This window comes from Trachemys scripta, chromosome 9 (assembly GCF_013100865.1).
Source record: "Trachemys scripta elegans isolate TJP31775 chromosome 9, CAS_Tse_1.0, whole genome shotgun sequence".
Lineage (NCBI taxonomy): Eukaryota > Metazoa > Chordata > Testudines > Emydidae > Trachemys > Trachemys scripta.
Window position 1 is genome coordinate 96,318,783 of NC_048306.1, and position 19,643 is coordinate 96,338,425.

General features: G+C 61.2%; 3 protein-coding genes across 8 annotated transcripts in view; 1 reads left to right on the forward strand and 2 right to left on the reverse strand.

Moving 5' to 3' along the window:
• Positions 1 to 2,978, reverse strand: part of LOC117883222 (major facilitator superfamily domain-containing protein 8-like) — a 17,958-nt gene extending 14,980 nt beyond the window's left edge. For 2 of the 3 annotated variants that reach the window (XR_004647208.1, XM_034782324.1), the window contains exon 1: positions 2,158 to 2,978. Coding sequence is in view for 1 of the 3 variants with exons in the window: in XM_034782324.1 (XP_034638215.1) it covers positions 2,158 to 2,233 (76 nt within the window). In the remaining 2 variants the exon portion in view is untranslated. Of the gene's footprint in view, positions 1 to 128; positions 234 to 2,157 lie in introns of all 3 variants that reach the window. The other variant, XM_034782325.1, reaches the window with a different exon arrangement.
• Positions 2,979 to 3,414: 436 nt separating this feature from the next.
• On the forward strand, positions 3,415 to 6,842 carry POLR2H (RNA polymerase II, I and III subunit H). Its single transcript, XM_034782112.1, has 5 exons — positions 3,415 to 3,615; positions 4,018 to 4,101; positions 4,718 to 4,811; positions 5,600 to 5,683; positions 6,073 to 6,842. Exons 1-5 carry the CDS (start codon positions 3,543 to 3,545, stop codon positions 6,188 to 6,190), a joined length of 453 nt encoding a protein of 150 aa, XP_034638003.1. The 5' UTR covers positions 3,415 to 3,542; the 3' UTR covers positions 6,191 to 6,842.
• A 1,131-nt stretch (positions 6,843 to 7,973) lies between these two features.
• THPO (thrombopoietin) lies at positions 7,974 to 19,313 on the reverse strand. 4 transcript variants are annotated; one of them, XM_034782108.1, is made up of 8 exons: positions 18,891 to 19,105; positions 16,995 to 17,138; positions 15,943 to 16,628; positions 10,723 to 10,844; positions 10,296 to 10,423; positions 9,450 to 9,536; positions 8,884 to 9,048; positions 7,974 to 8,669 (listed from the first exon to the last, which is right to left on the reverse strand). In XM_034782108.1, the coding sequence occupies exons 4-8, from the start codon at positions 10,766 to 10,768 to the stop codon at positions 8,448 to 8,450; spliced, it is 648 nt and encodes a 215-aa protein (XP_034637999.1). In that variant the 5' UTR covers positions 10,769 to 10,844; positions 15,943 to 16,628; positions 16,995 to 17,138; positions 18,891 to 19,105; the 3' UTR covers positions 7,974 to 8,447. The 4 variants fall into 4 exon arrangements, with proteins under 4 accessions (XP_034637999.1, XP_034638000.1, XP_034637998.1 ...); XM_034782109.1 differs by lacking the exons at positions 16,995 to 17,138; positions 18,891 to 19,105 and adding an exon at positions 19,183 to 19,313; XM_034782107.1 differs by lacking the exon at positions 16,995 to 17,138.
• Positions 19,314 to 19,643: the final 330 nt, after the last annotated feature.

The window sequence follows — 19,643 nt, forward strand, 5'->3', positions numbered from 1 at the left end:
GGGGGGGGGGGGGAGAGGGGGCTGGAGAGGAAAGCTAGGTTCAGGGAGAGCTTGGAGAATGGGGAATTGTTTAACTCATGTATTTTCCCCATCTGTAACTGGGTTGCATATCAATCATCTCTATGTACCTGGGGCCTTTTCCTTCTTGCGTAAGTTCCAGGCACTAACCAGTTCTTGAGCACAGGCTGCGATCAGTCACTCCTGGGGACCGTCTGCAGCCAACACAGCCCCCTCTACTGAAAGAAGGGGGAGAAGGGAGTAGCTGCGAGCTCACCTATAACCAGTGCCCCTGCCCTGCTCCCTGGCGGGCTGGGAATTCTCAGCACACTTGACAGACTGTTGGCAGATGTAAGTCAGCTAGGGGTGCCGAAAGCTGGCACCCAGCAGCAGCGCCTCCTCCAGTCCCACCCTTCAGCTGACCCTGGAGGATGAGTTACAGACTCAGATTCCAGCTTGTAAAATATTAACAGAGGAAACTGGGAGGCCAGTTCTGCTTCAGCGGGGCCCTCCGGTCCCCCCACACCACCAGGCTGGGGGGAGGAACTGGGGGGCCTGCGAGACCCACTCCAGGCCTAGCAATTCCCAGCACCTTGGGGAGCACTGGGGAACGTCCCACCAAGGAGTAAATGTCCCAGTGAGAAAAGAACAATGTATCTAAAAATCCATATAGAAACAAACCCACATACCCAGCCAGCCCCACTGCAGGGCCTGCCGGGCTCCCCAAACCCCTCCATGGCTCTCATCCACCATCGCTCCACTAGAGTTGCAGGAGACGTCCCACAACTGATCTAAGATGCCCATGTCTCCTTCTAAACTGCTACTGCAATGTACCAATCCCTTTGCTACCCCACCAGCTTGTGAGGGGAGGAGGGGCACAAGCACCTGGTCCAAGGCATCACCATTAAAATATTAATATATGGAGATATCCCATGTTCTAGAACTGGAAGGGACCTTGAAAGGTCATCGAGTCCAGCCCCCTGCCTTCACTAGCAGGACCAAGTACTGATTTTACCCCAGATCCCTAAGTGGCCTCCTCAAGGATTGAACTCACAACCCTGGGTTTAGCAGGCCAATGCTCAAACCACTGAGCTATCCCTCCCCCCCAAACAGTCTCCAGTCCTGGGGTTTCGGACAAGGGCTCGCTGCCTCCGGCTGCTGCTCTCACATGGGATTGCTCGACCCAGCCAGAAAAACAAGGCAGCACAGGGTCGCATGCCAGAGGCAGGGCACAGGCAGTTCAGGTGTGCTGGCAAGAGACAGGACCAGCCCCACTGCAGGGTCACACGGCAAATGCACAAGGGGGGCTCTTGAGGTAGGGTGGAGGGGGGGACCAGCATGATTCCAAAGGCAATCTATTCTGTTCTCTAGTACAATGATGACAATGCCTGTAGCCTTCACCTCTCCCCCCACCCCTTCCCTCCCCCGTTCAGAGATTCAAGAAGGCCTCTTCCTTCCTCTCATGCTATCCTGGCCTGACTATTGCTGGGCCCCGAGTCTGAGCCACCTTTCCACCTCCCCAGTTCCAGGCTCAGCTGGGGGCCTGCTCTAACTGGGTGAAATCCGATGGTCTGCACTATGGCCCCTTCCGGCCTTCACATCTATTAACCCAACCTGTGACCATCTATAATAGCTAGAGTGCAGAGTGGGGCAGCCGTACCCATTGTGCCAGCCCTATCCACAGAACCTACCTGACTGGGGGGACTCCATTGCAGCCCAAAGGGTCCAGAATGCAGGCCAGAATCAGAGCCCAGCTCTGCCACCAATTTGCTGCCTGACTTCAGGCAAGTCATTTCCCCCCCAGTGCCTCAGTTTCCCCATCTGTGACATGTCAAGACAGAGACTCACCCGGTCCACCAGGTCCATTAACATCCACAAGGCTCAGTCACTACAGTGATTGGACCAGAGCAGACTCGCAAACCCACCCCCAGGGACAGAGCTTCTACCTATGGGACCTAAACCAGCGGGTTTGTCATTCATGGAGGAAGCAGGACGAGGCGCGTGGGTGCCCCCTCTTGGCGCAGCAGCTCTGCAGGGCCCATGGGGAGGCCCCAAAGGGAATGAAGGTGTCTGGAGTCACCCTCCGGGTTATGGCTCAGTGCCCAGCCCTGACTAGCAGGGCATCACCCCCTGCCCATCGCCCCTACCCCCAGTGCTCACCGTACTCAATCCCTCCCGAGAGGAAGAGGAGCCCAATGGTGAAGTTGGTCAGTTTCTTCTTCCTCTGATACTCCATAGACCCTGCCGCTTTCCTCCCCGTGGCCGTGGAGGTGCCGGTTCCCTGCAGGACTCAGAGCCCGGCTGCGACGTCTCTGCTGCCAGGGGCCATCGCTGCTGCTGTGGCTGCTACGTACCGCCTCGGTGCCTAGCCGGGCAGCCCTGGCCTCTCGCCAGCCCTTCCTAGGTGCACATCGCTAGAGGCCCCGGCTCGCCCCAGCCCCTCCACGCGGCCTCCACCAGGATCCACGGAGCGAGCCCGCAGCTGAGAGCAACCAGGGCAAAGCGCCGGCCGGCTCCTCCCCCAGCGCGCCGCGGCTCCCAGGTGTGCCGGGCTGGTGGGCAGGCGCCTCTGAAGGAGAAGCAGCAGCTGTGTCCCCCCCCCCCGGGAATGCGGGCGGCTCAGCCCCGCCTCCTGCGCTCCCCGTGGCGGGGGCTAGCGGCTCGCCGCGCAGGGGGCTGCTGTTGGCCCCAGTGCAGGGGAGGGACTGGAGGGAGGGGATCCGGAGTCTCAGGGACAGGAGGGCAGAGACATCTCTTTAAAGATTTAATTGCAATTTGTTAATGACAAAGCCCAGGCACTCGGGCAGCATCTGCTCCGCTGCAAGTCGAGCCCCCCAGCCCCTTCCCCACCCAGCAGGGGCTCACGCACGGGGGGGTGGGGGTCAGGCAGGAATCGGCCAGGGGCCTTGGCTTGCCCCCCTGGGCAGGGAGCGAGAGCTCAGCGACCAACCCAGCTGGGGGGGAACCGCAGGGCGTTTTGAGACCACAGCCGCCCGCAGCCGGGCGTTGAAAGGGCGGCCCCGCCCCGCCCCGCCCCCCGACACACCCCTGGGCCGGAGAGATCAGGAGACCCCTCCCCCGCCTGAGTTATCACAACAGTCCCGCTGCGCTCCCCCCCGGGGTTTGTGCAGAGCGAGGGTCGCTGCTGCTGCCCTGGGTGTTTGTGTAGGGTCGCGGTGCCCCGGGGTTTGTCTGGGTCTCGCGGCTCAGGGGAGTGGGAGGGGTTTGTGGGGGGAGGCTGGTCTCTGGGGCGGGGCACCTAACGCCCCTACTGGCGCTGCCCGCAGGTGGAGCAGACAGGGACAGAACCCAGGCGTCCGGGGCGCCACAGGCAGAGGGGTGGAGGGGGAGGTGGACGAGCCCTGGCTCCGCCCCTGAGGCAAGCCACCGGGAACCCTGTACGCACGCGCAGCACGCTGCCGGGGGAAGTGCTTCCGCCCCGCACTGACATGGCGGCTCCGCATGGGCTCGAGCGGGCGCAGGTTGGCCGGAAGTGAGGCTCCGAGCCCCTGCGCCGGCCGCGCGCTCGCCGCCTCCCGCTCGCCATGGCCGGGATCCTCTTCGAGGACATCTTCGACGTGAAGGACATCGACCCCGAGGGCAAGAAATTCGACCGGGGTGAGCCAGGCCGGGGCCTCTCTCCCCAGGGGCACTTCCCGCCAGGGCGCGAGAGGGAACAGCCCCATAACCCCCCCCCCGGATCTGGGGCTGGATCGGGACCCAGGCCCTAGGGGGGACAGGCCCATAACCCCCCTCCCCCTGATCTGGGGCTGGATTGGGACCGAGACCCTAAGGGGGGGCAGGCCCCTTAATCCCTTCCCCTCCCTTAATTCCTCCCCACGGGGACAGGTTCCATAACCCCCTGACCCCAGATCTGAGGCTCAATTGGGATTGAGGCCCTTGAGGGGACAGACCCCATAATCCCCTTCCCCCAGAATCTGGGGCTGTATCTGGACCAAGACCCTAGAGGTGAAAGGCCCCATATCTCATGTGTCACTGGTTCGGCTCCTTCCCTTCCAGTTTCCCGCCTGCATTGTGAAAGTGAGTCTTTCAAGATGGACCTAATCCTGGATGTGAATATACAGATCTACCCCGTGGACCTGGGTACGTATGTAGGGTGCTCGCAGGCTGGCAACTGATCATCCCTGTGACAGGCAGCACCTGCTGAGCGAGAGCCAGTTGCTGGCAGAGGTGCCCATAACACTGAGGGCTTGTCTAGCCAGGATACAAATTCAAATTAAGGAGAAGTGTGCATCTGAAGTGTATGATTTAAAGTGCGTGCTGCCATTCTGAAGGAAAGAGGCCTTCGATGCATTCAGTGCATTCAATTAATTAGGTCCAGTGGCCACAAACAGCTGTGATGTGAGGAGATCTGCTCTTCACCTGCCTGACAGCTCCATGATGTCTGGGGTCAGAGCGCATCACCTGGCACCTGGATGTGCTGCTGCGTGTCCCTGATCACCCGTCTCTGGAACTGGGCGCCCTGAATATTGTGTGCCCTGGTGACTGGCTGGATCGGGCTAGGAGCCAGTTCACATGTGGCTCGCTCATCTTTGCCTTCGAGCACCTTTGGATTAACATACAGCTAGGAGTCCTGGTTGCTCCCTTTCCCCTGCCCTTGTGTGCATGGGATCATGTGGCCTGTGACAGGTGTGGCTGTGAGCAGCTGGCCTCCTTGGAGGCTTGCCTTTTATCTCCTGCTCTCTGCTGTGTGTTTCAGGGGACAAATTCCGCCTGGTCATCGCCAGCACCTTGTATGAAGATGGGACCCTGGATGATGGGGAGTATAACCCCACTGACGACAGGCCGTCCAGGTAATGGGGCAGGGAGCTGTAACACGGCAGGAAGTAGCCAAGAATGCAGTAGTGTCTGGTGCAGTCCTCCGTATGAATTCCCCGTGGGGTGGGTATGGTTCGCTCTCGTGGGGATCCGAACTGGCTGAGGACAGTGAACAAAGGGGTGGGGAAAGCGTGGCGTTGGGGAGCTGCCCTGGGTCAGCGTCACTGCCTGATCACTTTGGCCTGTAAACACCTGGGAGAAGGGGCTAACGAGTTCCCGGCCTTTGTCTGGTGGAGTCCCCTTGTGGGCAGTTGGGCACTGCTGTCTCTCCTGGCGCGTGTGCTTGGTGCCTGCTCTCTTGTCCTGCCCCCGTTCACTTTTCCTCTCACTCTCTCTGTTTTCCTTCTCATCTTTCACTTTTATCCATCCTCTGTTTATTTTTTGGTTTCTAAATTCTCATGTCCGTGACTATTTCTACATCATCGCTGTTGTATCCAAGCAGCCCCTACCTGTTCTTGGCGGCCCTGGTTCTGTAGCTCCCTCTCCCTATTCGCCAGGGCGTTACTTGCTGCTTGGGCTGGCGGTGGCCACTGGTGGCTCCATAGGGCTGGATCGCACGTGCGCCATGTGTGCTGTGGGGGCAGAGGCCAGACTGTGCTTATGTGGCTGGCTACATTCAGGGCCATTGCAGGAGTGCAGAGGGCGCCAGGTGGCTTTCCAGGAACCGTCTGGTGCTTTACCCTGATGGATGTTTGCTTTGGGCAGAAGGGTCAGGTCCGTGGGTGTGCGCCTCTCTCCACCCCCGCTCTCTTGTTGCACGCAGGGCCGACCAGTTTGAGTATGTGATGTACGGGAAGGTGTACAGGATTGAGGGAGACGAAACATCCACGGAGGCAGCCACACGCCTGTAAGTGTCCTGCTTGCCCCTACCCCCCGTGCCACTCCCCTGTTGTCCACGAGAGGTGGTGCAGTTCTGTGCCCCTCCAGAGTGCAGTGCCCAGAGCCGGGTAGTCAAGGGAGGGGGCAGCATGGTCCTACACAGAGTCGCTAGTGGATCCCTAAGGGGAACACTGGGACACTGAGTTCTGCCCATCGCACTCCTCTCACCTAGCAGGCTCCTAATTCCCAGAGGTGAGTAGCCAGGGGCTCCCTTTAGCCACGAGGGGGCCCTCTGACACCGGGGAGGTGAGCAACAATGGCTGCCTCTTGGCTGCTAAGGCTTCTGGAGCCTGGGTGTGATGCCCCCTCCCTGATCCGTGGGATCCTGTTCTCACCTCTGCCCCTCTCCTGCCCTAGTTCTGCCTACGTGTCCTACGGGGGGCTGCTCATGAGACTCCAGGGAGACGCCAACAACCTGCACGGCTTCGAAGTGGATTCCAGGGTTTATCTCCTGATGAAGAAACTGGCCTTCTAACCGCAGGGGGCCGAGCCGCTGGGGACTGCGGCTGCACCTGGGACCCCGCCTCACACGCAGGCTTTGCAAATAGACATGGCCTTGCTGGCCGGGACTGGGACCCTTGTAGGCAACGGCCGCTGGATTTCAGCTCCTTTGGCCCATCTGGACCCTCTGGAGGGATGCATGGCAAAAGCCGGCCCCATTTCCAGCAGGCCCTGTATTTTGTGGCCTTTGTGTTGGCCGGGCGCAGGACAGGGAGACGTTACTGAGCCAGCCCTACCTGGTTCTGTACTAAAGTGGGTGCTTCGGATTTGTCTCTGCTTAGATCACGCTAGCAAGTGTGAGACCGTAATATACAGTGACACAGCTAAAACCGCTGGTGTTTAAGACGGGGAGTTCACCCCTGTCCGCACTCTGGCTTCTTGGTGCGCAGACATGACTGTTTCAGACATCGCTGCACTAGTTACACTGGAAGGTTTCCTTTGCGACTCTAAGGGCTAGCCACTTCATTTTGTCTCCGAGTTGACTCTGCTCTTGTCCTCCATTACCCACACCGGTCATTTCTGGCTAGATCCAGACCGTCACCCTGGGTTACGACTGTACAAAGTTTTGGGGCCCGCTGCTTGTCCAGCCTCAATAAAAAGGGGAGAGGGCTCCCCCTGCTGGAGAACTTGTGATCCAAGTCTTCTAACACATGGGGTGGCCCTTAGCGACCAGCCACCGGTAGAGTTTGGCCAATGTAGCTATGGCAGTAAAGGGCCTCGGCGCCGGCAAAAAAGGGCTTTTGCCAATAGAGTTTTTTGTTTGAGGGACTGGGACAAGCTCTGCCGGCCCAGGAGCTCGTGCCCTTTCTGATGGAGGGAAGGCCTAGAAGCCAGATGCAGAGCCGGTGTAACCAGACGCAGCTCTGTTGAGCATACTCAGTCTCGCTGATTTCATTCGGGGGCTGAATCCTGGCCCTTAGATCCCTCTCTGCTGCCTGGAGTTTGAGGTGTGAATGGCCCTGAAACACCAGTGGCCAAGGAGAGCTGTCGCCTGTAGCGTAGATGTGGCCTTAGTCTCCTTAATGCTGTCTCCTTCCATTTAATTCAGCCTAGAAATTGCTGCAGGGTAGGGGTGAGAGGGGAGATGCCTGCGAGATGCGCTAGCCTTGGAAGCGGGCCAGGCTAGGAGAAGGGGTGAGAGCCAGCTCTGTTTCTGGGCAAGGCACCTGTCTGCCTGCTGTTCCTGCAGCGGCCACAGGAGGGCGCTGGATACCTCCTTCTCAGGGGAGGGTGCAGCACTGCCTGAGCAGGGCCCTGCCCCCAATGCCCCACACACACACTCCCCGCTCCCCTGAGCGGGACGGGGAGGTGGGTGGAAGAGAGTCTGTTTCTCACTGAAGTCCCCAGAATAAGGCTGGCGCCCCCCTGTGCATGGGCCCCCAGCGAGCAGGCCCGTGTCCCCGCGCTAACCCCGATCGGTGAGCTATGCCCCCTGCTAAGCAAGATCACAGCGCTCTTTAGAAAAATAAGCTCTTTAATCGTAAGACGTTTTCCCGGTAAAAGACGCCCGCCCCCTTCCTGATCCTTAACTCTAGCAAGCAGCGCGAACCCGTCTCCTTTCCACTGCCACAGTTGTGATAAACAGCGAGTGCTGCATTGCCCTCTGCAGGGAGGCTGGGCTGGGGTGACGCAGGGAGACCTGGGGGCATGGGCCGCAGGGGCGTGTACCCGCAAGTGCGTAAGTCCACAGCTGCGTTCTGCCAGCTGGTCCCCTGGCACAGCAAGCCCCCCAGCCCTGGATTACGCAGTGGTGGGCTGGTGGATGAGCAGTGAGTTTTCTCACCTGTGCCCTGGGGCAGGGACGAGTCCGTGCGTGTTGCATGTGTGTTGGCTGGATTCAGAGGCCCTATGCCAATGAGTCCTGCCTCGCCGTGCGCCCACAGGAGCTCCTCCTCGGAGGGCAGAGTCCTCTCCCTTGCCTGGGATGTGCAGAGCTGAGAACCGCATCCTTTGGCCCCTCCCAGTCTCAGGGCCAGGCCCCTTTTTGCTCAGCTCTCAAGTCTTCGCTGTGGGTCGATATTCACTGATCCAATAGTGGGGGGCCTCTCTAGGGCTGAAGGAGCCCCCTTTCTTGTCCTCTGCCAGCTGTTAATGTCCTTGGGCGTGATCTCTCCTCTGCTCCAGCAAGGCTCTCTCTGCCCTGCTCTTCCTCCCCCATCTGTGGAGAGTGGGGGGCCAGGCTCTGCTTCCTTCCCACCCTGTCTCCACCTGTGGTCTGGTGGACACCCCCATCAGCAGGCAGGGCTTTCACTGTCCCCTTGAGGCAGGCGGGGACATGGGGTGCTTGGGGGCTCTGGCACCCCCCGGCTTCCTTCCCGGCAGAAATCCTTTGCCAGGTCGTGGAACAGGAAGCGCAGCTTGCCTTGCACGAGCTGCCGGTAGACCAGAAATATCACACTGGGGTGGCTCTGCAGCGTTGTCCGGGAGGCGCGGTCCGGCTGCCAGGCGCTGACCTGTCCCAAGACAGAGAACGGGCCCTCAAACAGAGTGCTTCCCCCGCCCTGAGCAATCCCTGGCGGCATCCCCATCGCCACCCGGGGCCAAAGCTGCAGCTGGGACTCCAGGCTTAGAGAGGAGCAAGGTGAGCTCTTCACCCTGCTGGGCTGGGCAGGGCTGATGGGGACAGAGGGCCGGGGGCCAGGCTGGGCTGGGCAGAAGGGGTCTCACCTGCCAGCTGAAGGTCTGCAGGAGCAGGAGGAAGGAGTTGGCTTTCTTGTAGAGCTGCCCCAGGAGGGCAGCCACACACTCCTGCCTCACGTGGCCCTGCGCAGCGCTCACCGCGTCCACCAGCAGCGCCAGGTCACAGAGGATTTCCTGCCTTTTCGTCTCATTCTGACGGGGACAGAGAAGGGGGGGCGGTGAGTGCCTGAGCCCGCAGGCAGGGACTAAGGGGTGAGAGCCCTCAGCCCTTCCCATGTCTCCTAACCCGGCAGCGTGACGGGAACGTGGCCGCTGGCATCACCCCACCAGCAGGGGGCGAGGGAGCCTGCAAGGGGGATCCCGAGGGAGCAGGACTGCCCTCTGCTGAGCCCATGGGCAGCAGCCAGCAAAGGGACAAATATCCCCCTCCCCTCCGGGACTCCTCTTTGGGTCTGCTGCCCCCTCGAAGGTGGGCTGAGTGATCATCTTCCCCTTCGTGCCCAGGGAAGAGCTGGAACTCCTGGGCTGCAGCTGCTAGAGATGCTCCCCACCCCACCCCACCCCTGTCCCCAGGTGCCCCCAGCCTCACTCACTGTCTTCGTTTTCCATTCCCGGAGGCTGAAGTCCACCATGGGCAGAGGAAGGGGCTGCGTTAGTGAGGGGAGCTCCTGGCACTGGCTCTATGGGGAGAGGAAGTGGAAATCACTGAGACAGACGTGCACAGGCCTAGGAGAGCCCAGCCCGTGAGGCGGGCTCTAGGGGCAAGAGAAGGAATTAGCATCGGCTCCGTTAGGAGGAGCGGAGGCAGCGCTGGGGCTGTGCCACATACATGGCCAGGCAAGATATTTCCCTGCCTTCCTTCCTCTGAAGCTTGTGTGATCCCAGCCTCTCCCAGCAGGGGGCAGGGCAGGCACTGACTGTGGGGGAGCTCCCAGCTACTCCAGTCCCAGCCTCTTCCAGCAGGGGGCGCTGTAGGGCAAGGGTAGGAGCACTGGCTGTGGGGGAGCGCCCAGCCTCTCCCAGCAGGGGGTGCTGTAGGGCACGGGTAAGAGCGCTGGTTGTGGGGGAGCTCCCAGTTACTCCAGTCCCAGTCTCTCCCAGTAGGGGGCGCTGTAGGGCAAGGATAGGAGTGCTGGCTGTGGGGGATCTCCCAGCAGGGGGTGCTGCAGGGGTAGGGCAGGAGCGCTGGTTGTGGGGGAGCTCCCAGTTACTCCAGTCCCAGCCACTTCCAGTAGGGGGCGCTGTAGGGCACGGATAGGGGCGCTGGCTGTGGGGAAGCGCCCAGCCTCTCCCAGCAGGGGGCGCTGTAGGGCACGGGTATGAGCGCTGGCTGTGGGGGAGCGCCCAGCCTCTCCCAGCAGGGGGCGCTGCAGGGGTAGGGCAGGGGCGCTGGCTGTAGGGGAGCTCCTGGTTAGCCGGGCTGGAGCGTGTCTCCTTACCACTCTCTTCTCCATGTCCTTGGCTTCGCTGATGTATTTCTGGATCAGCCGGTTGTCGCAGACCAGCCGGGCCGGGCTCATCCTGGACAGCTTGATGTGGAGGAGGAACGCTGTGAGGAGCAGCAGCCCTGAGAGCAATCAAAAGGAAAGACAGCATGGGCCAGACTTTCCTGCGGGCAGAACCCAGCCAGGAGACCTGCGCGCCCGCTCCATGGAGAAAAGCTCAAGAATATCCCGTAGCTTGCCTTCCCCCGCCCCCATCCCGTCCAAGGAGAGCTGTCCCCACATGTCACCCCCATAGGTCTGTTCTTGGGCCATTCTCTGGGGCTAGCACAGGACAATTGTCACATCTCTAGTCCCCTGGGGCTCTTACCTGACCACTTGCTGGCCCTGTCTCAGTTGCCCTCTCCTGTTTCTCGTGGCTCACCTGCCCCCTCCCTGCAGCCTGTGGGCGCCCCATTGACAAGTCTCATGCTGGGCCACGTGCTTCTCCAGCTGTTTCTCCTGCCATCTCCTTCCTTCGGGGTAGTCACACACCCCACCCACGACCTGCCGGCAGGACATCGATTCACTTGTCAGCCCTGAGGCCGGCGCTTTAAGTCAAACCAAGCTGAGCTCCAAACCTGAGCCAGTCACCCCTGGCCCACTGCTGGGCACCAGCCTAGCTCCCTGCCCCACTGGGAGTGGGACCACCCCCCTCCTCCATCCCCAGCCCCTCCTACCCTGCTCTGGAGCATAGTCTAACGTGTGAAAAGTCTAATGCAGCCCATGCACTCGGCCTTTAACACGTGTGAAACTGTTCACGTTCAAACTCGGGCCTAAACTTTAACGCCACCAGCCTAGCTCACGTTAAAGCCCACACTGTCTTGTCTACACAGCTTTGATCCCTGTCTAGCCAAGACCAGGGCAAAGGAGGGGCTGGGCCTGACCGCCCCTGTGTGGGCCCCCCCATCTCCATTCACCGCTGTGCACGGTGGCCGTAAAATGCCATCAAACCCAAATTCTCCGATACCCCCACCTACACGGGTGTAAATGACCCACGGTGCCAGGCCGGGCGAAGTGGGTCCTGTGGGAAAGCTGTCTCTTTCCAAAGCAAGTCGGGTCTGGGGAGGGGGAGGGGATCTGCCAGGCAAAGGGGTGGCAGAAAGGCAAGGAGTAGAAACCGAGCAAGAGGGAAACAGTTTTAAGAGCAAGGGGGCCGGCAGGCTGCATGGATGGATTAACATGTGCGTTGCACCACAGGTGGCTAGGGCATCTCCGGACAGAAAGCTCCTTAGTGGTGGTGACTGGTGTGTTGAACTGGTCTAGAGTGGCGTCTACAACCCTCTACCAAATCAGGCCCTGCTGCGCTCGGCGCTGTACAAACACATTGAGACAGTCCCTGCCCTGATTAGCTCACAGTCCAAGCAGACAAAGGGTTGGGAGCAGAACAGAGAGGAGAGGTGACTGGCCCCAGGCCCTGCAGCAGATCCATGGCGGGACCAGAACCCACGTCTCCTAGCCCAGGGCCCTACCCACCAGGCCACATTGCCGATACTGGCTAAGGGGCTTTGGAAGGGCAGTGCAGGCTGAAAGTCAGCGTGTTTCCAAACAAAAGCTATTCTCTGCACTGCTAACCCCTGGAGAGTAAGCAGTTCATTTCCCTCCCACGCGCAACCGCTTCACCTTGGGCAAGGCAGTGTCCCCCTGCTATCCCTGCGCTGTTTCACTTTCCGTTTCTCAGGTGTGGGAAGGCGGCAGGGGAAGGCGGAGACCAACTGAGACGATAGTGGAACAAATGTGAATATTACAGCCAAAAAAATATGGTAAAAGCCTAAAGGGACGTTACAGTTGCAAAGTCAAGCCCTGCAGCCTTCTGTCACGGAGTCCCCGGGCGATGCTCTGGAACGGCTCCCCACAAAGCCGGTCAGGACTTTGGGGAGCCTCCTCTCCCTCGGAGCAGACCGTCTTCAGGGCAAGAAGCTCACATGGCTTCACCTCCTGGGTCTCTNAGAGCCAGACACCCACGTCTGCCCTCACTCCTAGTCCCCAGGTAGCTCCAACTCTGAAACCCCCTCCAGCCCCTCCTTCTCTCGGCTTTGTCTCTTTCCTGGGCCAGGAGGTCACCTCATCTCTTTGTTCACCCTTAGCTATTTCCTTGCAGGGGGGGAAGGGGCCCTGGCCATTTGTTGCCAGGGAGACAGAGTGTCAGTGATTTATGCACACTGGCCTTTCCCCACCACCTAGAGACTTAAGAAATGCATAGGGGAAACTGAGGCACCCACACAGTATTCAGAGGAAACATTAAGAACAGTCCCACTTCGGCACACCTTCCCTTGGCCGTATGCGCTGCGGGCGTCACAGCTGCTTGCTGACAACAGAGGAATGGTGAGACGTGAGACTGCTGGGATCAATTCCAGAGGGGAGTGTGATCTAGTGGTTAGAACCCCTTCTTTAACAGTCCACCCAGCATATACCCACTGCAGCCTGTCTCTGCCACCATCTATCTATATCCCCCCACACATGCAGTCGATCTCTGTCCCCCACTCCTTGCCCGTCCCCTCTCTAACAGATTCTCTGCCCCGTTTCCCTGCACCCCCAATCCTCCCTCTTCTGCATCTGTCTAGTTCCCCCGCTGGCAGAGCACCGAGAGCGTCTCCTTAGAATATCAGGATTGGAAGGGACCTCAGGAGGTCATTCTAGTCCAACCCCCTGCTCAAAGCAGGACCAATCCCCAGACAGATTTTTGCCCCAGATCCCTAAATGCCCCCCTCAAGGATTGAACTCCCACCCCTGGTTTAGCAGGTCAATGCTCAAACCACTGAGCTATCCCTCCTTGTTCTCAGGCCACAGCTGTGGATGTCATAGCGGCCGCTAGGGTGACCAGACAGCAAATGCGAAAAATCGGGATGGGGCTGGGGGGTAATAGGAGCCTATATAAAACAAAGCCCCAAATATTGGGACTGTCCCTATAAAATTGGGACATCTGATCACCCTAGCGGCTGCTGATGTCCAGAGCAACAACTGCAGGGAAAGGCCAGCCGAGGGCGGCAGCATGCTCATTGCCCTCTGGGGTTGGGGTCTGGCTGCAGCCTGGGCACTGGGTAGGAGCTGCGAGGGTTGGAGCATGCTTAGTGCAGATGGAATCTTTGGGGAATTTAGCTGCCAAACTCGAACAAAATCTCTTTTGCAAACTGAGATTTTTCAGAGGCTTATAATGTGGCCGAATTGGGGTTGGTCTTCACGGGGTCAGCAAAAGGCAAATCACTCCCACCAGGGCAACCTCTCTGCCAAATCTCAAAGCCCTACTCCAAAGCTTGGGGGCGCAAAAGCTTCCCAGCCAAACACTTGCAGGCATTTTTTTAACCTGGGCAAAACGACATCTTTTCCTCTAATCTAACCACAGAATCATTTTAGCTGAAACTTTCCCAAAAGATTCAGCCGGAGGCAGACCCTGGGCATGGAAAATTTCATCCCGAGTGGTTAAAGTGTGGCTTGGGAGACCATGAGTGATAGGCCACCAGCTCCCTCTAGAATGAGGGGCCCTGAAACGTTGGACCCAACCTACTTGACAGTGTCCCATGGCAGGAGAACTGCAAGTATCCACCGCCAAAGTGAAATGGGGCCATGTTTCCTGCTGGGCTCCATCCCCAGGAAGCAGGGCAGTGATAAGGGAGGATAAATGGCTTCCTTTGCTGGCCGTGTGCGTCGCACTCCCATCCCGCTGATAAGGAGTGTTTGCACCGCGAGCGACTCTGGACACAGGTTCCTCTTGGGTGGCCTCAGTGCAGACGCGGACGGGCTCTACGTCGAGGGCGGCGTCACATATGGCTCAGAGCATTTCGGGGAATGCCAGTGTCCTCTGTACACTGCGTCCTGGGAACCCCTGCCCCGCCCCGCCCCAGGCAGTCCCAGCTGCAGGATTCCCCCAGGCAGCTACCAGAGGCAGCGACGGCTCCGACACCGCTCTGCTGGAGGCCGATTCCCCGCACTAGGAGCCCTGGTCTCTAACAGAGACACACTCATTCCAGCGGGAGTCCTGGGCTCGGGACAGGGGTTCTCTGGCCTGGGGGTGAGTTCGCTCTGCTCGGCCAGTGAGTCTGGCGCCTCCCCTTGAGTCCCCTGGGAGAGGCTCCCCGCTACTCAGCTACTCAGCTGCTGTGAGCATCCCAGGCCTTTGCTCTGGTGACCCTGCCCTGCCCATCACCCCCTGTGACGGAGTGGGAATGTTCTTAATGTTTTCTTTGAATACTGGTGGGTGCCGGTGACGCAGCAGGGAGTGGGGAGTGTTGGCCTGGGAAGGTTGCAGGGGAGTTGTGCTGGGACTGTTTACATTGGGGATGGGAGACTTTCCTGGAGGGAAGGTACCTGAGCAGGTAACATGAGAACCCAGGAAGGGGCTTGGAGATCAGGTGACCTCCTGGTCCGGGAAAGAGACAAAGGGAGAGGAGGAGCTGGAGAGTTTCAGTTTGGAGCCGGCTGGGAAAATGGAGGGGAGGCCAGACAGACCTCCTGGCCTCCCCAGAAGGACCTGACTAAGGGGGCCTGTTTATGCCTACAAGGTCTGGTTTGGACTGTGTTCTTGTCATCTAATAAACCTTCTGTTTTACTGGCTGGCTAAGAGTCCATCCCCATCGCTCCCCATCCAGCCCTGCCCTACCCCTCCGTCCCCATCACCCCCACCAGCCCTGCCCTGCCCTACCCCTCCGTCCCCATCACCCCCACCAGCCCGGCCCTGCCCCTCCATCCCCATCACCCCCACCAGCCCNGCTCCCCCTCCGGCCCTGCCCTGCCCCTCCATCCCCACCCCCCCCACCCGCCCTGCCCTGTCCCTCATTCCCCATCCCCCCCATCCAGCCCTGCCCTGCCCCTCCATCCCCATCACCCCCCGTCAGGCCCTGCCCTTCCCCTCCATCCCTATCAACCCCTCGTCCGGCCCTGCCCTGCCCCTCCATCCCCGTCCCCGTCCCTGGCCACTGCCCCTTCATTGCCACCAGACCCACTTGGCCCCTGACCCTCCCTCCCCATCAGCCCAGCCTGCCCTCCTGTCCCTGTCAGCCCCACCAGTCCCATTCCCAGTGCCCTGGAGCATGAAAGCCTCCGACACACGGACAGGTTGATCCCACTCGCCTCGCGTCTGGTCCGTGTGACGGGAACAAAGTTGTGAGCCCAGCAAGGCCTGGCCTGCCCCCTCTGCCCCCTGTTGGCCCTCGGTGCTGAGGCTGTTTGAGGCAGGGGCGGGCAGGTTGGGGATCCCCTTTCCTGAAGGACTGCGAGTGGGTGAAGCAGTGAGAGACGCCCCATCCCGTCAGCCCATGGGAACTGGGTGCTCTGTGTGACCCGGGGGCTGGAGGGCAGTCTGTGGCACCCAGGGGCATGCTACCTAAGCCCTGCCCCCGGGGGTTGTGCTCCGCGACCGGGGACACTTGGGATGTCTCGGGCCAGCACAGTCACTGAGGGGCCCAGCCAATAGCTCTGAGCCCTACATCCCCACGGGGAGAGGCCAGCAAGAGCTGCGGCCTCATCCCCGCAGTCATGGGCACAGCCCTGGACCCCAAACCTAGCAGGGCCCCCTCTGGGGCGTTGTCTCTCCCTGCCCAGGTGTGTGACTCCACCCCACTCGCCGTGCCCAGACTTGGGGAGTGTCGCGTCCCAGCCCAGCACTCACTGTTCAACTCCATGCTAAGCTGGCCGTCTCTGCACTGCATCTTCCTCCCCGGGGCCAGCGGCTGCTCTCCTGCTCCCGGCCGGCTTCCATTTAGGGCAGTTTTCGCCCAGGCTCCTGGCGGGGCACGAGGACCGGACCCGCGGGGCAGGGGACGGGAGAGCCCCCGGGTGACGCCGCACGGCTCCCACTGCCGAGTGACCACACCAAGGCTTCCTGTTGTGCTGCTCGACCTCCGAGGAAAGGCACTGGGGCCCAGAGCACGAGCCCTTGGGAAGGCTTCCTGCTTCCCGCGGCTTCCTCCTTGGCTCGCCGCGCTGTAGTCCTGCACACGGGCTGGGATCCCGGAGGCAGCCACCTCGCTGCGCTCACCCGCTGGCGCGCGATACGGCTCGTGCCGTGAACCGGCCCCACCAGCTCCCCCGCTGCACGAGCCGGGCGAGGAGCCGGGCGAGCTTCACTTCCCGCTGGGACTGCGTCTCCTGCCCACCGGCTCTCGCAGCACGGACTGTGGAAAGCTCGGTGCCCCAGAGCGTGAGCGGCATGCAAGCTGGGGGCCCGGCACTGGCTCCCCACGGCTGGCGGCCCGGAAGGGTGTCTGCTTTGGGCTGCACGGCTGGCTGGGTTCCCCCAGAAAGCCCCAGTGATCCAGCCAGGAGGTCAGGGTTCAAGGGCTGCTCTCGATACACCTGGGATGGAGACGGTGCAGTCAGTGAGCAGAGGAGGGAAGTTCCAGCTCTCTGGCGGACCTGCTCCCAGCACCCCCTTCACTCCCCTTGGCACCGGAGTCCTGCCTGTGGGCTCAGGGCTGCAAACCCCATCCCCACCCCTGCAAGGTCCCCTCAGTGACACACAGAGATGCTGATGATCCCGCCCCAGACCCCCAGCATCCACCATCCACAGGAACACACATGCATCTGCCCTGGGAGCTCTAAGGGGCCCGTTACCCTCATGTCCACGTGAGCCATGTCGGGTTCACACTAATGCAAAGAATGGGCAGCCCCATTTCCAGCATCCGCAGAGCTACCCCCAGCCTTGTCCCTGGGCTTTCTCACCTGCTCGGCTCCTGCTGCCCATAGCCCTGCACCCGAGCACCATCAAAGTGCCTCCAGGCGCTGTCCTCTGCACTGGGCCCCTGGGGCATCTCTGGGGTCACCCTTGGACTCAGTCATCTGCCCCAGTGGGGGCGCCGGGCAGAGCTGAGAAGATTCACGGGAAGGAATCGGAGTCTAGGCACCAGACCTGTGCTCAGCCAGCCAGGGAACCGAGCGGATACCATGTGACCGGCACGTCCCATCCAAACTAACCAGACTCCCCGCCACGAGCGGCTGCTGGAAAATCCTGTGCTGTGTCCAGACCAGGCGCAAACTGCCAAGTAGTCCGTGCAGTGGGGAGGGGGCACACAGCTCTGGGGCGGGGTTGGGAGGTGTGAGCTTTGGGGGCAGGACCTACTGGGGCTGGGAGCCCAGAGCAGATTACAGGTCAGGAAGGGGCAGGGGAGGAATCTGGAGCAGACACAGAGCCCCCAGCCCAGGCCCAGGGAGCCGCTGGTGGAATCCTTAGGGCCTGGGGAAGGGGCAACTGTGGGGCAGGGGCCCAGGCCTAGGGAAGGGGCAGCCGCGGAAGATGGGCATGAGCCCAGTCCCGGGGAAAGGGTGACCACAGGAGCCGGACAGGGCCCAGGCCTGGGGAAGGTTGGCTGTGGAAGCCAGGCAGGGGCCCAGCCGCCAGAGCCAGGCAGGGGCCCAGGCCCAGGGAAGGGGCAGCCTGGGAGCTGGGCGGAGCCCAGGGAAGGGATGGCCGTGGGAACCAAGTAGGGGCCCAGCCCAGGGAAGGGGCAGCCCGCAGGAGCCAGGCCAGGGCCCAGCCCGGGGAAGTGGTGGCCTGCAGGAACCAGGCAGGAGCCCAGCAGGCAGGACGGCCTGCAGGGAAGTGACTTTTGAGCTATTTGCGCAATGTTAATTGTTAACGAAAGTCCCCCAGGGTTGGTTTAACCGTGGAAAGCCCAGGCCGACCCCTGCTCGGTAAGAACACAGCTGGCCTGGAGCTCCGAACCCTCAGCTCCCCTGCCCAGGTGGGGGGCAGTTCTGTCTGGTGAGTGCCAGGATGCCAGCGTGGAATGGGGAGGGGCAGATCCCCTTCCCCCAGCACATTCACCCCCAGCGAAGAGCTGCTCCTGCATGGGCAGAAGCGGGCTACGCCCCAGTGTCCCCCAGGAGGGCCCCATGTGTGCCCCCCAGCATCCTCAAGGTGCCTCTTGGGACGGGGTGAGGCTCTTCCTTGACAGCACTGTAGGGCCTGTTTCAACACTGGCATGGCTAGTTGGGCGCTGCCTTGATGCCCATACACCCCAACCCCTTCCCCAGGGGAGCTGTCTGCCGGGTAATGACCCATCCAGGGAGGAAAATGAACCCCCGCAGCTGTGCCAATAGCCCTGACATCCTCGGCTGTACGCTGCCCCTGCCCCTCGGAGCGGGCACCCAGCCTTCCTCTGCTCGGGAGCTCCCGGCACATGGGGCATGCTGCCGGAGATTCCCAGGGCCACCTCTCGTGCTGGCACTGGGGGTGCCCAAGTGGGGTCAGGGCCCATTGTGCTGGGTGCCCATCCCACAGAGAGCACAATGCACTCCGGGGCCTGAGGGGCTCAGTCGGAAAAGATCTGCAAATCTCTGCCCGCGTTCACAAATCTCCCTGCAGCTCAGAGCACCAGCTCCTCCTGGGAGCTGGGCGGAGGGAGGCCATTTGTGGGTTGGGGTCCGGGGACTCCGGGTTCCTAGCATGCATCTTCTCGGGGTCTGGACGTCTGACCAGCGTCAGAACCCACCCCAGCCGCATGTCAGCTCCTCCGCCCAGGGCTGCAGGAGGAAACTGTTCGCAGGGCAAGCGCCTAGGGGCAGGGACCCGGCGCTACCAGCATCTGCAAAGAGCCTGACAACCAACCACTGACTCACGTCTGTTGCCCCCCAGCTGCCCTGCGTCTGGGAAGCCTAGGGCTGGGTTCGCTGTTGTCTCCTTCCTTTCCTCTCAGACTAGTCCAGCCCATGCTCAGGCACACGCATGCACGCACCCAAAACACACACCCAGCCTTACACACCTGCACATGCTCACACGCCAGCCACGTGGGCCATTGTTCCTGGCAGAGGAGTGGTCTCCCGGGGAAGTTGGATGTGAGACAGACCCGGCAAAAACAAACACCGCTGCTCTCCCATGACCTCCCTCCCTCCCCAGGCCCTGCTGTGCCACCTGGAGAGTTGCAGAGGAGCTCGGCGGGCAGCCTGGGATCTGGAGGGGAAGCAGGAGGGCAGAGAGCGCGCCAGCAGGAGCTCCGGCCTGGTCCCGAGCAGCTGCAGCAGTGGGCCGGCAGGCGAGTGAAGCGCACCGGGGTCAAACACCCCCGGCTTCCCACACACCTGGCCTTGCCCAATGCAAACATTAGCCCAGCTGCGGTGGGCGTCCTTGCCCGGCCTCCTTGCCTGCTGCGGACGTGACGCGCTGCAGGCGCCCTGGCATCAGGGAGTCTGAACCAGGAGCAGAAGCGCCAGGTCTATGCAGGGCACAGCAATACCGCCCCAGTCCTCCACGGGCTGTATTCTGTATCTCCGTAGCGCCAACAGCAAGTGGGCACAGAGCCTCGGACCCCGCCTCCAAGGGCACCCAGCTACCACGGGGAGGGCATGGCCTCCACACTGAACTGGCTTCCTCGT

What these genes read in the sequence shown, in the direction of transcription:
- POLR2H (XM_034782112.1), top strand. Translation starts at nt 3,543, where the DNA reads ATGGCCGGGATCCTCTTCGAGGACATCTTCGACGTGAAGGACATCGAC. An exon ending in ACTGACGACAGGCCGTCCAG is followed by an intron (nt 4,812 to 5,599) that starts GTAATGGGGCAG and finishes TGTTGCACGCAG; the next exon opens with GGCCGACCAGTTTGAGTATG. An exon ending in ACGGAGGCAGCCACACGCCT is followed by an intron (nt 5,684 to 6,072) that starts GTAAGTGTCCTG and finishes CTCCTGCCCTAG; the next exon opens with TTCTGCCTACGTGTCCTACG.
- THPO (XM_034782109.1), bottom strand. Translation starts at nt 10,768, where the DNA reads ATGAGACTTGTCAATGGGGCGCCCACAGGCTGCAGGGAGGGGGCAG. An exon ending in GGGAATGGAAAACGAAGACA is followed by an intron (nt 9,049 to 9,449) that starts GTGAGTGAGGCT and finishes TGTCCCCGTCAG; the next exon opens with AATGAGACGAAAAGGCAGGA. An exon ending in TGCAGACCTTCAGCTGGCAG is followed by an intron (nt 8,670 to 8,883) that starts GTGAGACCCCTT and finishes GTCTTGGGACAG; the next exon opens with GTCAGCGCCTGGCAGCCGGA.